The sequence below is a fragment of the Sapajus apella genome, unplaced genomic scaffold (assembly GCF_009761245.1).
Source record: "Sapajus apella isolate SASKATOON/1434 unplaced genomic scaffold, GSC_monkey_1.0 scaffold40, whole genome shotgun sequence".
In the NCBI taxonomy this organism is placed as follows: domain Eukaryota; kingdom Metazoa; phylum Chordata; class Mammalia; order Primates; family Cebidae; genus Sapajus; species Sapajus apella.
The window spans coordinates 120,382-136,291 of record NW_022436980.1 but is presented as its reverse complement, the minus strand read 5'-3'; the positions used below and the strand labels follow the sequence as shown (position 1 = coordinate 136,291).

The following is a 15,910-nucleotide window of genomic DNA, read 5'->3' as shown; positions in this document are numbered from 1 at the left end:
CAAGAAAGAGATTCTTGTGCTTCAGCCTCCCAAGTAGCTGGGACTACAGGGATTATCCACATAAGTAATCCTGTTTGAGAATCATAATTACCTGGATCTCTTTGAGTATTATAACTCCCCCAATGCTTGGGACATAGAAATGTTTAAAAAAAAAAAAAACTTTAATGTATTGATACTTCTTTATCTTAGGGGATAAAGAAAATTATCCATTGGTTCTGATACATTGGGTCTATATTGTGCATCAGCTGCCTAAAAGGTGTTTCAGTGGGTTATATGACCCCAAACACACCCACCAAGAAGGTGTGGTGGGCAGTGGAGGATGGGATCCACATCTTGCATTTTGTCTCATCATTAAAAATCATTTTCCATCAGCTGAGTCTTTACAGCTTGTTTTTTTATTTTTAAAATCTTTTTCATATGCACTTTATTTCATAAAATAAAAGAAGCCATTCAGTTTGATTATAAGTTTTGAGATTAGTTAGATTTGCATGATTAGCTCAAAATGGGCTTGCTTTTAATAGCACTTTTAAAGTATTTTAGCATCTTACAGTGGCTATTTTTTCTTTGCAGTTAATGCTGAAATACAAGGATAAGAAATGGTACCAATTCTAAACTTCTAAAGAAGCTGTGACTGCTTTGAGAAACAATATTCAGGGAAACCAAATTTATTCCCAGCATCACTATTCAACTGCTAGAAGCCAGTTTCTTCTACAAAATGTTCCATTTACAGTCAATCTGAAATTATCTTAAAGGAGATGTATCAGAGACACTATACAACCCAAAGGCTGGAGCCCTGGTTAAAATCCCAAGATATGGCTGATTTTGCCTTTTCCCATGTGGAATGGAGCTATCATCTTGGCATGTCATTCGATAAGGATTTATATTTAGGAACTAAGGGGAGTCCTCTTGATTTGAAAATTCCTGTACAAACAAAAGCATTAATGCACTTAATGAAAAAAATCTTTGCATGATAAATTAACATCTTAAGAGGAAAAGAAAAAAAAGCATGTTGTGACAGAAGAAAAAAAGATTCATGGTAAACTATTTCTATTAATTGGGCCACATTCAACAATTTTAAAAATCTGCATTTGAAGATATCAGTGCATTTCAAATATATTTGCCATACCCAACTGAAAAGGAAAACAAAACAAAACAAGAACCCAGAGTTTTCTCATCTGTAACTTTCATTGTACTAGAACATTATTGAATTCTTATGGCAAGAGTCTGATCAATGTTCTCTCTCCATGTTTTACATCATTCAGAGTTCTCAGTCATAATCAAATATTGCCAGCCAGTATAGTAAGTTATTTCCAACACAATTATTTTCATTTCTATCACCTTCAGAATGGGTTGCTGTTTTTAGCACAAACCATGAAAGGTTGGGTCACCTCAAAGCATTTTCTTTAGCCTGGCTTGTATTCTACAGGGAAGTTGGTAGTAGGTTTGGGGAAACTATAGGAATAATAGGGTTAGCTATGAGAACTGACTTCACAAAAAGTGAAATTTCACATATCCCAATTTCAGTTTCTAAAGTGATATATTTTTAAAGTTTAATTTATATCCTTGTCTGCCTGTTACACAGTATATTACTGTTCAAACCCAGTAAGGTCTGTAACCTGAAAGTGCTTTTGCAGCCTGACATTCACAAACCAAACTGGTCATTCTCTTTAGTGTGATTCAGTAAAACCTCAGTTAATATTTTGAGAAAGGGATTCTGATTTATGACATTTCTGATTTACAAGGGCTTTCATTAGAAAATACCTTTTGGTTCAATACTTACCCCTGGATATTTTTATAAAATATAGTGATGTGTTTGCTATCTTGGCCTCACTCATCATTACAGACAACAGAAATACATAAAGAGTTTAATGATATAAAATCAATTATTTTGTCACTAGGTCAAATAATATAAGCCATCAGATTATGTCAATAGATGCCAAACACCTGTCCCTTGTTAAAAACTCTTTTAAAGCTGGAATAAAGAATATCCTTAACATGATACAAGGTATCTATCTTAACTCACCAGAAAAGCACTAGCGTCAAAACAAAATAAAGGCATCTACTACCATTTAACATGATTCTGGAAGCTAAAAGTTATAGGAATGTATATGTACATATTCAGGACGCATCCTGTAATATGTTGTTCCTTCAAAAATGTTTAATTATGGTTTTGGCTTATTGAATTTTTGTTAATCAAGGTCTTATTGGATTTACATTTATGTTTCTGAAGACTTCGCCGTTTTTCTGGATTTCAGCTAATTTTAATAGCCAAAAATGGTATTTTTATTTCCTTTTTAGTGTAATTTTTTGCTAGAAATAGTAGTTTCTAGCAAATGTTTCTAGTAGTACAATGTTCTCAGTAATTTTGGGGAGAAAAAAGATGAGTGAAAGAGTTATATAATGTACACTAGGACAGCATTTCTCAGAGTCCGTGAATCCACTTGTTAAAAAAGCCTCTCTGTGAATCTCCCAGTCTCCTGAGAGATTAGGCAAATTAAGCTTTATTGTGCAGCCTTACAGTCACAGAATCTGACTTGGAAACACAGACATTACATGACTTTATCATTTATAAAATTATAAAATTATATGGTAGAAATATTAAAGAAACTTAAGATTGGGGTCTAGAAAATGCTGGTGGCCAAATTGTATATATTATTTGTACCATCAGTTTCAAGGACTTAGTTTTCTGATTTTTAGAACAAATACTTTACCATTTCTGTATTTTAAAAAAAACTAAAGGAGTAAAATATTCATTTATTTTAGAAATAATGAAACTCAGTCCAAAGTAGCATTACATTTGATGAGTATCTCTGAAGCCCTCAATAAGATTTAACTTGTTTTAACTTGTTCTACATTGAGATTTCTCAATAGTGGCACTATTAGCAGAAAGTCTTTGTTGTGGGAAACTGTCCTGTGTATTGCAGGATGTTAGTGACATCCCTGGCCTCTGTCTACTAGATGCCAGTAGGAACCTCCTAGTAATGACAATCAAAATGTCTCCAGCCATTGCCAAAATTTATCCCTGTTTACAGCCACTATTCTACATCATATAAAGAGGTAGATTGTGTGAATATGTAATAAATGTTGTTGTATAAATCTGTACAATAAGTATACAATGTCTTAGCAAGATAAATTATTATACCCAAAATTACACATGTGGTTCACATGCAATAAAATAGAATTTTGAAGAAAGCTTATATGAATCAGTGAAAAATAACAACTACAGAATATTTTAAGACACACAGAGAAAATATCAAAAAGGACATTATAGCATTTCACAGTAGAAGTGCCTAAAACTTTGGCTTCAGTGAATAGATCAAAAGTTTATAATTAACATGCCAATTGGAAGTAAATAGGTGTTTCTAAAATGCTTGAAAAGAAAAGGTTCTTTGAAGTCGTTCAAACATGTCTTTCAAAATTGTTTTTATAAGCCCTTCCTTAACATTAAGGGTAACTTCATCTCACAAACTCCTGGTTATTGGAATCCAAATTAATGAGGTTTTACTGTATCAAAATTATTTTTATAATTCAAAGAGATAGCAATAACAAGAATCTAACGTGGATGTGATTTTTCTCTTTGAACATTTCTGTTCTGTTGCACTGACCTTAGCATACACACACGCGCATACACACACACACCCCCCATCACAATTACCATCACCATCACTATCACCATCACCACCACCGCTACCATCATTATCTTATCCTCATCTTTGGAAAATGAGTATTGTTGATCCACGTAGTCCTTTGCATCGTCTCATCTTTACTATCTTCCTTCTATTTTGGAACATAAGAAAAATACTCCTAATAACTTGGACAATGATACAGAAAGTGACCCTGAGCCTTAGTTATCATCAAAACTACACTCTATCTGCTAAAGCAACATCCGAAGATAAGGCTTGCAAACCACAGTCCCAACAAGTTGACCTTGTCTCCCTGAGTCCTTCAAGAGATAAGCCCTTTTTAGTGTCACAGCAGAAAATGGGCCTTTTCATTCTATTCATCAATGAGAAGCTAGGAGTATTTGTTTCCCTGATAGTAACATGGGCAATAATCCCTACCTTAAAATCATCCATTAATCTGGGAGTTTGGAGGGAGGGATGATTGATTTGTCATTTGTTTTATTCACCTACAAAGCAGTACTACTGACTTTGCTTCTTACACTTTACTGAGCCCCAGATCTTAGAGCCCCAATCACTGTCAAGATCATGTTTGACTGCAACTTTGGAAGGACAGTGACAGAACTGAATGAGATGTTTTCCAATGATTCAGTCACAAAGACAATTTTTTCAAATCTTTTGAAAGTGATTCTCAAATTAATAAATCAAAATCCAACTCCTTTCCCTCAAAGTTTTTAGAGATCTTAAAGGAAAAAGTTTACTGTTGGAGTGCTTTTTATGTGACCCATGTACCAGTTTTAAAGGTGCCATCTATACTTTATCTACATTAAGGGAACACCATGACTTTAAGAGAAAAAAGAATCAGATTAGGCCTAAGATTGGTTGAAGAAGATTAAAAGAGATTCTTATATTCAAGCAGAAGGGAAAAATGAAGCCAATCTAGAAAAGTAAGCTAAAAATTATCCCCTTGGCTTAGGATCACTGGAACAAACTGGGAGTATATCTGTGTGATTACAACCTGCCACTATGAGAAAAAAGAACTGTAACCTGAACATGTTGGCTCACAGAGAGCAATGCCAAAAGAATTCAAAACATTCATGACAGGTCTCGGTCTTTGTGTCAGGAGAAACATGGTAGCTTTCACAGCTTCTTCACCTCTGTCCTCTGTCACGCAACTCCATTTTTGTCTGGATACTATTTCACATACACACCGTACTGGGTGCCAGAAATACTTGTGGTATACTTGGTTTGAGCAGAATCTCTAGTATACACATCCCAGGGAACATGGTTGTCAACATAACAAGTTTAGTGTGTGTATTTGTAGACAATATAGCCCTAAAAGCATGAAATATAGAATAGGTAAGGTCTGTCTTGGGAAAGGAGGAGGAAGTACCAATTTGGTGCAAGAAGATTTTGGTAAGAAAGGACATGGGGGACACAGTTAAGTGAAAGAGGCTTTGAGGAATCAGATGCACATATGGATGATTTTATTTACATATTTATCTAGAGGAGTGATTCTCAACCTTGGCTGTACATAAGAATCACCTCAGGAAACTGTAAAATTCCCAATCATATTAAAATCCTTTGAAGTGGGAGCCAGACACCAATGTCTGTGAAAGCCTCCAAGGTGGTTCTAATGTCCAGCTAAAGTTGATTATCACTGTTTTATGACCACCTAAGGAAAACTTGTTTGTCTGCCTTGGCTGTTATTGCAGCCCCAGTTCTGAGTGGTCAGGGAAGGCTAGTTGTAAGATATAGTAAAGGTATTTATTCTGTATGTCTCACAGAACAAAAGTATGTGAGAATTTCTGACCAGATAGCTCTCTATTAAATCTTAATAACCATCTTTGTGATATTCTCCCATGTGACTTGTCCATCAGTTATTCCAGCTGAAATGTCTAGTTTTTTTTTCAATTGTCTTATACATGTGCCATCACAAGATACCAGAAGTAGCACAGTAAATTCGACAGCATTATAAAGCTAAGTGGAAAACTAATTCTGCATATTTAGACAGTGGAAATTCTCAAAACAATCATTTGCTAAATCAGGTCCAAATTTATTTTTCATTCTTCTTCTGGAGGAGACATGGGTACCAGGTATCTGTTCTGCTATAGGTATATTTCACTAGACTTGGTCTTAGCAAAAAGGAAGAACAAATCTTCCTTTTTTATTATCTCAGTCAAAAGCTCCCAGGACCACTTGGATTTATTTTCTTAGTCTTTGGACATGTGTTTAAGGGAAAAGAATAACTGTAACTTCCTATATGACATCCAGTGCCCTGAAAGAGTGCTTACTCCCTCAAAAAAGGAGAGTCCAGCCTATCAAAGGCAGTAACATATAATGAGAATTTAGAGTTATCTCCTCTCATACTGCTTTCCCTCTGCTATTGGCCCACCCTTCTTGACTGCAAAGCCAGAAAGTAAACTAGGTTGTGGTTTTGGACAATTGTACACAGGATCAGAATCTCTAATAACGTATAATTTTTAGTACTTAATTATGTGATGTTTTATTCTAGGAAATAAGAAACAAATGACATCATTGATGTATCTTTCTTTCATCTTCAGAATTTTTGCATCTTTTCAGAAAACGACAAATTACTATTTTTCTGTTGCACTCAGCAATTGTGACTATACTTAACAAAATTCTTGTAGTCTGTAGAGATATCAATAAAATTGTATATGTTTGTACATAGATGCTCTCTTATGTCATGATGTCATGCACTAATAATTTTTGCCAAGATTACATATGGACAGAGGTAAGACCCATTTATAACACCATGAACTATGGTTTTGCAAAGTGTAATTGTTTTTAAAAGGCAGGGAGGGGGCGGGAGAGGATGTATAGCAAATCTATCAAATACAACTTCCCAAAATTCATACATTTCACTAGAATTTATTAACCCAGTAGCCATTCAAAATCTCCATCAAATTGAGGAAATGTGTTACTTTTTATTGAAAGACTTTAAAGACAATTTTTGATGGTGTTGATTGAAGTCCACTTTCAGTGAAGTACAAGTAAAAATAATTTGGTAATAATGCAGCATAAGAAATCAAGGTGGATAAGATGTACCTACAAACTCAACATTCAGACCTTACATCCTCACTTCTTTGCAGCTCCAGCTTTGTCTTCAGCCAGGAAGAAAAATGAAGCTACTATGGGCGTATTCCATCTCCTAGTAGTTACGATAAACATTCATTAACTCAAAACCGCCAACAGTTCTCTGGAGAGTGTTGTCTCCTGCACCTCTGGCTTTCATCAGCATAGTTAATTCCTCTTCAGGCACTTTCCTCATATTTATCTAGACTGGCTTTATTCTTCTAAATCCTGTCTAATTTAATCTCAGGAAAATTTCCCCCCACTATAATTTTTCTTCTAATTTTGGTTCCATATAAAAATTGAAAAAACAGCAAACGAGCTCAAGGCTAAAAAACTTGATTAAAAATACAAATATACATTTACCTTACTATTTTTGAATTACAATAACTTAGGCTTCAGATACCTGCATTCAATATTTGAAATACTGATTCAACTTCCTTTCTTTCTCCTTCTCTTCCTTCCTGTTTCTTCTGCACCCCTTGTCTCCCACTGTTCCCTACTTCCCTTTCCTCTCCTCCCTTCCTTTCTTCTGTCTTTCCTTTCATTCATTCACTCCAAAAGTCAACCACACTCACAAAGGCTGGTGATGGCAGCTCCATACAAAGACTGCACTGGAGTAGGGAGAGGAGACAGCCCTGGAGTGAAGTGGCAGTGTCAACTCTTCAATGGTCAGTGATGGCATGTGATGTTGGCATTGGAGCAGGGCAGAAGGCAGCCCAGTGGGGTCAGGAGGTTGGCTACATACAGGACATTGAGCAATTAATAAGCATATTGAGACTATGGGAGACAGGTTTCTCACCGATGGAGAAAAAGGAAAGGAAAATTTAAAAGGGAAAGCTAGAATAAACCCTGTAGTCTTGTATTAGAATTGGAACTATCAGTGTAAATTTTTACATAAATACAAAATGTGTATATATAATGTATACAAATACATATGGGTATCACTACATAATTTACATATGTGATATAAAGGTGTGTGTGTGCACACGTGCCTGTGTAATATACATATATTTCTTAAATCTGCACGTCTAGAGGACAGAGAGCAAGCCCCTTACCCCCTGGAGCAATGAGCACAGCTAGTACCTGGATATTTATTTCTAATTACTGTTCTCTACTAAAAGGAACTGGAGCTCACTGAAGAAATGTCTAGTTTCAAGGCTAGAACATGTTTGTGTCAGAAAATAAAGTATTCAAAGAATAACAGGGACATGTCAAAAGGACACAGCAGCTAGCTTAAAGCCTACACAGGGCAAATCAGGTATAATTTGAGCATCAAGGCCAGGTGTGGTCGCTCATTCCTGTAACCCCAGCACTTCGTGAGGCCAAGGTGGGAGGATTGCTTGAGGCTAGGAGTTCAAGACCAGCCCAGGCAACATTGTAAGACCCTGTCTTTACGAAAAAATAAAATATAACAAGAAGAAGAAGAAAAGAAAAAGGAAAAAGCATTAAAAGTCATCACAGTAACTTAATAAGTACCCACTAGTCTACATTGATATAAATAAGAGGGGAAAGAGAAAACTCTTCCTTACAATAGAATGTCAACAAATAAAGAAATGTAGACAGAATTTTAAAATTACCATTTGGCAACCATTATCATAATGACTTGGGCAACAAATACCAGTGGATGCCGACACTAGTGAGGTAAAGTGGGATAGAGGAAGAGGATATTTTCATAGTCTCAAAGAATCTTCACACAAAAAAATTTGCTAATCATAAAGAAAAATATAACTAGAGAAACATGACAGACACCATCTTAATCAAGTGATCAAAGTTCCCACCACCAGCAAGGGAACAAATCAACATCATGTGCCACCTGACAGGATGCAGTGAGAACCCAGCATCACTTCTGTAATATTCCTGCCAAAAACACACAAGCAAGGTATAATCATGAGGCAATAAGCAAAGCCAAATTGAGTGACATTCTGTAGGCTGGACGCGGTGACTCACGTCTGTAATCCAAGCACTTTGGAGGCCCAGGCGGGCGGATCACCTGAGGTCGGGAGTTCAAGACCAGCCTGACCAACATGGTGAAATCTCATCTTCAAAAAAATAAAAAATAAATTAAAAAAAGAGTTACATTCTGTAAAATATCTACCCTCTATTACAAATTTTCAGTGTCATAAAAGTCAAGGAAAGATGTATGTTCCGGATTCAAGTAGACCAGACAGTCATGACAACTAGGTGCAACTCTTAATCTTGGATTGGACCCTTTTGCTATAAATGACATAATTGGAGCAGTTAACAAAAATAAGTGATGATTTCTGACTTAATTGGGATTCTTTGTACTATTCTTCAAACTTTTACCTGGGTTTTGAATTATTTCAAAATAAAATATTTCCAATCTTGTTGCATTACTTGTACTTCGATGGCATTGTCGTCTACCTTTCATAGCAAATGGACAACCAATTTATGGCTTATAGAATGGTCTTGTGAGCTGGTTTGGCAATCCAACCATTATTTAAACATTTTTTTAAATTTGCACTCCAGCCTGGTACCTGGTGACTGAGACTCTGTCTCAAAAAAAAAAAAAAAATGTGTTTTAATTGCACAAATGATATATAAATGGATAGTGTAATAGTCATATGATAAATTTAGACAACATTAAGTATTTCCCTTGGCTACCTCCCACTCATCTAAATTAACGAGTTATCAGTTTGTTGTGTTTCCTTCTAAATATTTTTCTATGCTGCAAAGTGCTTATTCATGTCTCCATTATACCTCGGATTGTTCTACATTGGTACCTATAATTCATTCTTTTTTACTCACTTATATTATTCCATGGTGTCAATAACCATAACTTGTTACCACACTTTTACTAGTATTAGATATTTTCCAGTCTCTTGATTTTACAAACAAGACTGCAGTGAACATTTGCACATGTATTTTGCATATGTGCAAGTGTTTCTCTAGGTAAGAGGTTTAGTGGAATTGCTGAATTAAAGGGCATGCTCGTTCAAACAATTTAAATAGATGTTGACTTTTATTCTACCAGTGTATTAAAAAATAATTTAAAAACTATTCTTCTACCAGGTGAGTCTTAAGATATTATCTATCTAAAAAAATATAAAATCCTGATGATACTTTGATGGAATTACAGTAAGTTCTAGATTAAAAAATAATGAAGTTTTTTGTTGGCATCACTTTCTCTGGGACATCTTTATTCTTTTGTCACAACCATTTTCCTCATTTGTGTTAACTGAGCCTTCACTGTTTCTCAGGTCACGTATCTACAGTATCTCAAACAGCAGCAGTGTCAGCATGCCCAGGCAGCTAGTTGTTCTGTAATTCCATTTATGTTCAATTTGATTTTCACTTCCAGTATTATCATTTTTATTCCTCTGGTACACTTTCATCTTTATTAGCTAATTTCCACTTTTGATTATCCATTTTTGTAGAATGCGGATTTACCATTGGGAGGCAAGCAATCAACACAACTACACTTTGCCATCTGTAAGTAAAGTGAATAACAGATGTGAAGTGACCAATCATAGACAGCCTTTGAAAGAAGTGATGTAACTGGTCCCATCAGGATGCATGTATGAATTTCCTATTACTGCGATAACCAGTTCCACAAACTTACTAGCTCAAAACAATGCAAATTACTGTCATGCAGTTCTAAAGGACAGAAGTCCAAAATGGTCTTAACTGGGCTAGAGTCAAGGTGTTGGCAGGGATACATCCCTCCAGAAGGTACTAGGAGAGAATCCATTTCCTTACCTTTTCCAATTTTAGAGGGTTCCTGCATTCCTTGGCTCATGGCCCCTTCTTCCAACTTTAAAGCCAGCAGTGTAGCATCTTCAAATAGTTCTCTGTTTTTGTCACATCTTCCCTGACTCGGACCATCTGCTTCCCTCTTATAAAGATCCCGGTGATTACAATGGAACCATTCAGATAATCCAGGATAATCACCCACCTCAAGATCTCTAACTTAATCACACCAACAAGGTCCCTTTTGCCATGTAATATAACAGTTCATAGGTTTTGGGAATTAAGCTGTGAACTTTGGGGTGGGGTGCGTTATTCTGCCTAACACAATATGCATTTCTTATTTACGCAGTGGTTGTGATTTGAAGAACTATTCGTGAAGTTTGAATCTCATGGAATTACTTGTAGTTAATATCCACCGGTAACTGAAATTCGAATTGTGTTGTCGGGGGGGCTCGTGTTATTAAGTAAACCATAGTAACCGGGATTTGTGCATATCTGAATCATGCAAAGTGGAGAAGGCCTGTTTCAGGTCCAGTTGACAGGTCAAACAGAATGAGAACTTGCATGTGACTACACATACTGGCCCACAGCTGCAGAGAAGGAGGCAGGAGTGACTTTTATTTGCCCTCATGTTTGAAGAACACTCAGAGGTAAACAGATTGAGCTTTCTCTTGTGCCAGATCTTTCAAGCCTACCAGAATACTGACAGCACTTCAGCTTTCAAGAAACATTGTAGGTAAATATGGAAAAAACTCAAGAAAGAATGATATCTTCCCTCTTACTGCTGCCATCTCTGCCCTCCTCAATGCCCCAAAAAACTACGTCTAAGTCTCTTATGCATTAATACCCAACTACTAATAATGCACTACACTTTATAAAGCAAATATCTTTTCTTTATTCTGATTAATAAACATGAAAGAGCTGTTCTGGTAACTAAGAATATAATCAGTGCTTCCTATGTACTCAGATGTTGCTGAACAAGCTATGGAGTGAGTAAATAAGGAACACGAGTTTCTGACACTTACCGTTTTTAACAAAACAACTGTTGATATAAAGTTTCTCATGAATTCATTTTATTTCAACAGCAAGAAGATCAGCTCCATACCTCTGATTGAGATTACAAAGTATAATCTTTTCAGCATGGGTTTTTCTCACCATGCCACAAATAGAAAGAGGCACTAAGGGACTGATAAGGGGGTATTTTCCATCTCTGGCAGTATTATATTTACCTGCAATAAAAACATCTGATCTTACAGAACAGGATACCTCTTGAAGAGGTTTAGTTTATTTTATGATATATAAGTATTCCAAATACATTCATTGTATGAATTAGGGAAGGAAAAGCAATAAGAAACATTTCATGCATATTCATTCCTAGACTCCAGCCATACCAAGTCTTACCGCTTTATAGAATTCATAATTTATTAGCCAATACTATTGTGAAATACTATTTCAATACTCTAAAAGTGATATTAGAGGGAAAAGAAGTCACACACAATGCCTGACACCACCAGGGTGAAACCAAATCTTTATCCACCTATGGCTCCTGTCAGGGTCAGCAGAGGAAGCAGCTTCATTTTCTTCATGGTTTACCCAGACATGTGGAGCCAAAGTGCCAAGTGCATATTTCAAATATCTGTCCTGAATATGTTTAAAGCCACAGTAAATTACAAAAGGCAAATTCATAGATGCTCTTTGAAAGTGAGTGTAACTATTATACTTGGTATTTCACTTCCCCTAACCCCCAAAAGTTTTTGATGCTACAAAGAACGGACCCTGATACATAGTTTGAAACTCTCACTATAAAATTACTAGGCTAAGTCTATGAAGACTTGAAAGTTCGTTTTCCTGAGGTAGGTGAAAGGGTCATCTCTGTTCTTTCCAGGTGACTATATCTGCACAGGCTTCCCTGGGAGGACTTCATCAACAGCACAGTTACATATCAAAGTCCTTCAGCTCTCCCCAGCTGGCACCTATTTTCACTTTCACTTTCAATTTTACAGACAGTTTTACAGCACTTTCCATTTCATTCTTGACAATCTGAGCTACCTGAAAAAAAAAAAATGAGGTTAACAAACTCTCTGTCCAGTCAAAGAATGTTTCCCAAGCAACCCACTGAGAACCTTATAAACCAGACTGGAGCTCTTCACCCAGTGGTGCTTAAAATGCTAGATCAGAAAATAAAAAAACCAGACATCTGAAACTCTTCTTCACTGATGAGCAGGAGTTTCTGACACTTTTTGCTAGAATTCTTGGAGCTTGGAAACCCTCAGGGAAAGACTGAAAATTTTTGTTCAATTTCTCTAAGACAAAAACATCTCTGCATTGGCAATTTCTTAACTTATTAAGAATTAGTACAAAATGGAACACTCTTAGCTCATTTTCTGCCCATAAGGACTCAATATTTATACAGCCATCCTGGGGCTAGGGTAGAGTTCCAAAATCCTCATGCATAGGGAAAAAAGCTGTCAGCCTGACAATACAGTGTCTTGACTTCCTATGGAATGGACACAAGCATTGCAAAAATACCTGAACAACGTCTTCTTCTGCCACTTCATATTAGAGTTCATCATGGAGTTGAAGGATGAAGAAGCCTCCTCTGATTGGGCAGCACATCCCTTGCAGTTTTCTCTTTGGTAACAATCCTACTTCATGAAAAAGTAGCAAAACTGATCAGCATGTTGCTGTGTCATAGAATATTTTTAGAGATTCTGAGTAACTCTGGGGAATTTTAATCAAGAGATCAAAACACACAAGACTAAGAACTATCAGAAACATAACTACATCCTGGTTGCTACCTACCCTACCTATCTGGCATAAACTCATCAACTTCCTCCCAGAAAGAAGAAGTCTCACAAAGAAGTCAGTAAATGGGGTGTAAAGAACTCTGCGCCAAACTCTAGTCCAACTTATTTCTCATGAATAACATTTTCTCATTCCATGGAATTCCCCTACCACCATCTGAGTGTAATAGCACCAGGGAGGTATGGGGCCTGATTCCTGCCCCAGGAAAGCAAACTAGTATTGTTAGGCAGTGCTTCTTAAGAGGGGCACTCCCTCATGTCTTTGTATGGCCAGAAGTGTCACCGTGATAGAACTGGTGCTTCCCCAATTGGACCGTACAGTCTAAACAAGTAATTCTAAACGTGGGCTCCCAATGTGGCCTTCAGAGAGTATGCAAACCCCTTGCAGTTATATGTAAGAGTCTATGTAAGTTTTTCTATGGAGATAATCCATACCTTCCAGTAGCCATAACTCCAAAATATATATTAGACTTAGTCACTATTTCCTCATTAGCTGGACCTAGTGGTACAGATTATGCCCTTCTTAACACAAAGATAGAGCTCAACATAAACACCTTTACTGGAACTGCTTTTACCTGTTTGCTTAAACCTCACAGCAGTTATATTCTTTTCTGCTGTCCAAATTCCCTATTTATCTTTCAGGCCCAGCAGGAGTACCATCTCCCTCAGTATATCTGTTGCTTCCCTCTGAGAGAGAGTTCTTCAACTGTCACTATACGCAGTGCCAGTTTGCTCAGAGGCGGCTCTCACACAGTAGGCAAACACAAGCAGCCGAGGCTGGAGCAAGCTGCTTCCACACCAGGACCGCAAAGGCTGTACCTCTGTTCCCCAGTTTGGCTGAAGTCTGATCTGCCCCATGAAGTCACACTTAGCTCATACTATTGACTGTCTGGATGCTCTAGCTTTTCTGCTTTCTGATGACCACGCCTTTGCCGTCTTGATTTCCCTTGGTTACCGGCTTCTGACCCAGAATGCCATGATGCTCTTGTTCCCCGTGTGTTCTGCTTCCTCATGCTCACCTTCCTTTCATCCCACCAACCTATCACTACTTTAAGCTGCCATGACACCATGAGGTCTTCCTCAGTGACAGAGCCGTATCATCTTCCACTGACTCTTAAAGTCGTTATTGTTGCTGGGACCACAGGTGTGAACCACTGTGTCCAGCCCAACAGGCAACCGTTTAAATGTCTCTAAGTTATCTATGCCTACCAAATTCTCTTATTCCTGCTAGTCTGTTGCACTCCTATCCATCTCCTCCTCCCTCTTTCCCTCCCTTTCTCCTCTGTTTCTCCTCTTTCCCCCTCCTTCTCTCTAAATCTCTTTCAAAACTCAATTTCAGCTGGGCAAAGTGGCTTATGCCTGTAATCCCAGCACTTTGGGAGGCCAATGCAGGTGGATTACGAGGTCAGGAAATCGAGACCATCCTGGCCAACATGGTAAAACTGCATCTCTACTAAAATACAAAAAATTAGCTGGGCATGTGGTGCACACCTGTAGTCCCAGCTACTTGGGAGGCTGAGGCAGGGGAATCACTTGAACCTGGGAGGCCAAGGTTGCAGTGAGCCGAGTTCACGCCATTGTACTCCAGCCTGGGCGACAAGAGCAAAACTCCATCTCAAAAAAAAAAAAAAAAAAAGCAGTTTCTCAGCGGTGGTTCACATCTATAATCCCTGCACTTCGGTAGGCCAAGGCAGGTGAATCACTTGAGGTCAGGAGTTCAAGACAAGGCTGGTCAACATGTTGAAACCCCATCTCTACTAAAAACACAAAAATTAGCCACACATGGTGGTACATGCCTGTAATCCCAGCTACTTGGGAGGATGAGGCAGGAGTATTGCTTGAGGCTGGGAGACAGAGGTCGCAGTAAGCTGAGATCAAGCCACTGCACTCCAGTCTGGGTGAGACAGCAAGACTCCGCCTCAAAGGAAAAAAAAAAAAGAAAATATACTGAAGCAAAAAGGCCAATAAAGAAAAACAAAATTAAAGAGAGAAGGAAGCAAAGTATTAAGAGGGGTACTTACGGGATTGGGATTCCCTTGGAAAGTCACTTAGTTCATTGTTTTTATTTTTTTAATAAGAATGAGAAAAAGGCTAGGAACAGTGGCTCCAGACTATAATCCCAACACTTTGGGAGTCCAAGGCAGGAGGATCACTTGAACCCAGGCGTTTGAGGCTGGCCTCTGCAACATAGCCAGACCCTGTCTCTATTTAATTGTTTTAATGAGGAAAAAATGAAAATTTAAAGAGAAATCAGATTTGCTGAACTCTTTCTCCATCTCTTCCCTGTTTTCAGTTGGCCTGGTTACGTGCTGAGTTTTACCTTGAGTGGACCCAGGGTAGGGACCAGCCTAGCTTTGCCTCAGGCAGCTCCTCCTTCCTTTTCTCTGCCCTCTGTTTTCCTAACTAGGCGGGAAATGCAGTTTCCTATCTTGCAGATAGAAGCTAGTCTGCCCTATCCCCCTACTCCCAAGACCCTAGTGTGTGATCTTCCCCTCCCTGTGTCTGTGTGTTCTCATCGTTGAACACCCACTTTTGAGAACATGCAGTGTTTGGTTTTCTGTTATTGGGTCACTTTGCTGAAAATGATGGTTTCCAGTTTCATTCACATCCTTGCAAAGGACTCGAATGCATCCTTTTTTTTATGGCTGCATAGTATTCCATGGTGTACCTGTGCCACATTTT

At 37.7% G+C, this 15,910-nt stretch overlaps 1 protein-coding gene and 1 long non-coding RNA gene across 10 annotated transcripts in view; one reads left to right on the top strand and one right to left on the bottom strand.

The window, feature by feature from the left end:
* STXBP5L (syntaxin binding protein 5 like) overlaps positions 1 to 6,311 on the top strand; it is a 421,768-nt gene extending 415,457 nt beyond the window's left edge. For all 9 annotated transcript variants that reach the window (XM_032298936.1, XM_032298937.1, XM_032298935.1 and 6 more), the window contains one exon: positions 571 to 6,311. In XM_032298936.1, the coding sequence (XP_032154827.1) occupies positions 571 to 612 (42 nt within the window). In that variant the 3' untranslated portion in view covers positions 613 to 6,311. The remainder of the gene's footprint in view (positions 1 to 570) is intronic.
* Positions 6,312 to 9,246: 2,935 nt separating this feature from the next.
* LOC116565387 lies at positions 9,247 to 14,353 on the bottom strand. The gene is made up of 2 exons (XR_004275414.1): positions 12,954 to 14,353; positions 9,247 to 12,473 (listed from the first exon to the last, which is right to left on the bottom strand). It is a non-coding gene; the product is annotated as an uncharacterized LOC116565387 (long non-coding RNA).
* Between the last annotated feature and the right edge of the window lie 1,557 nt (positions 14,354 to 15,910).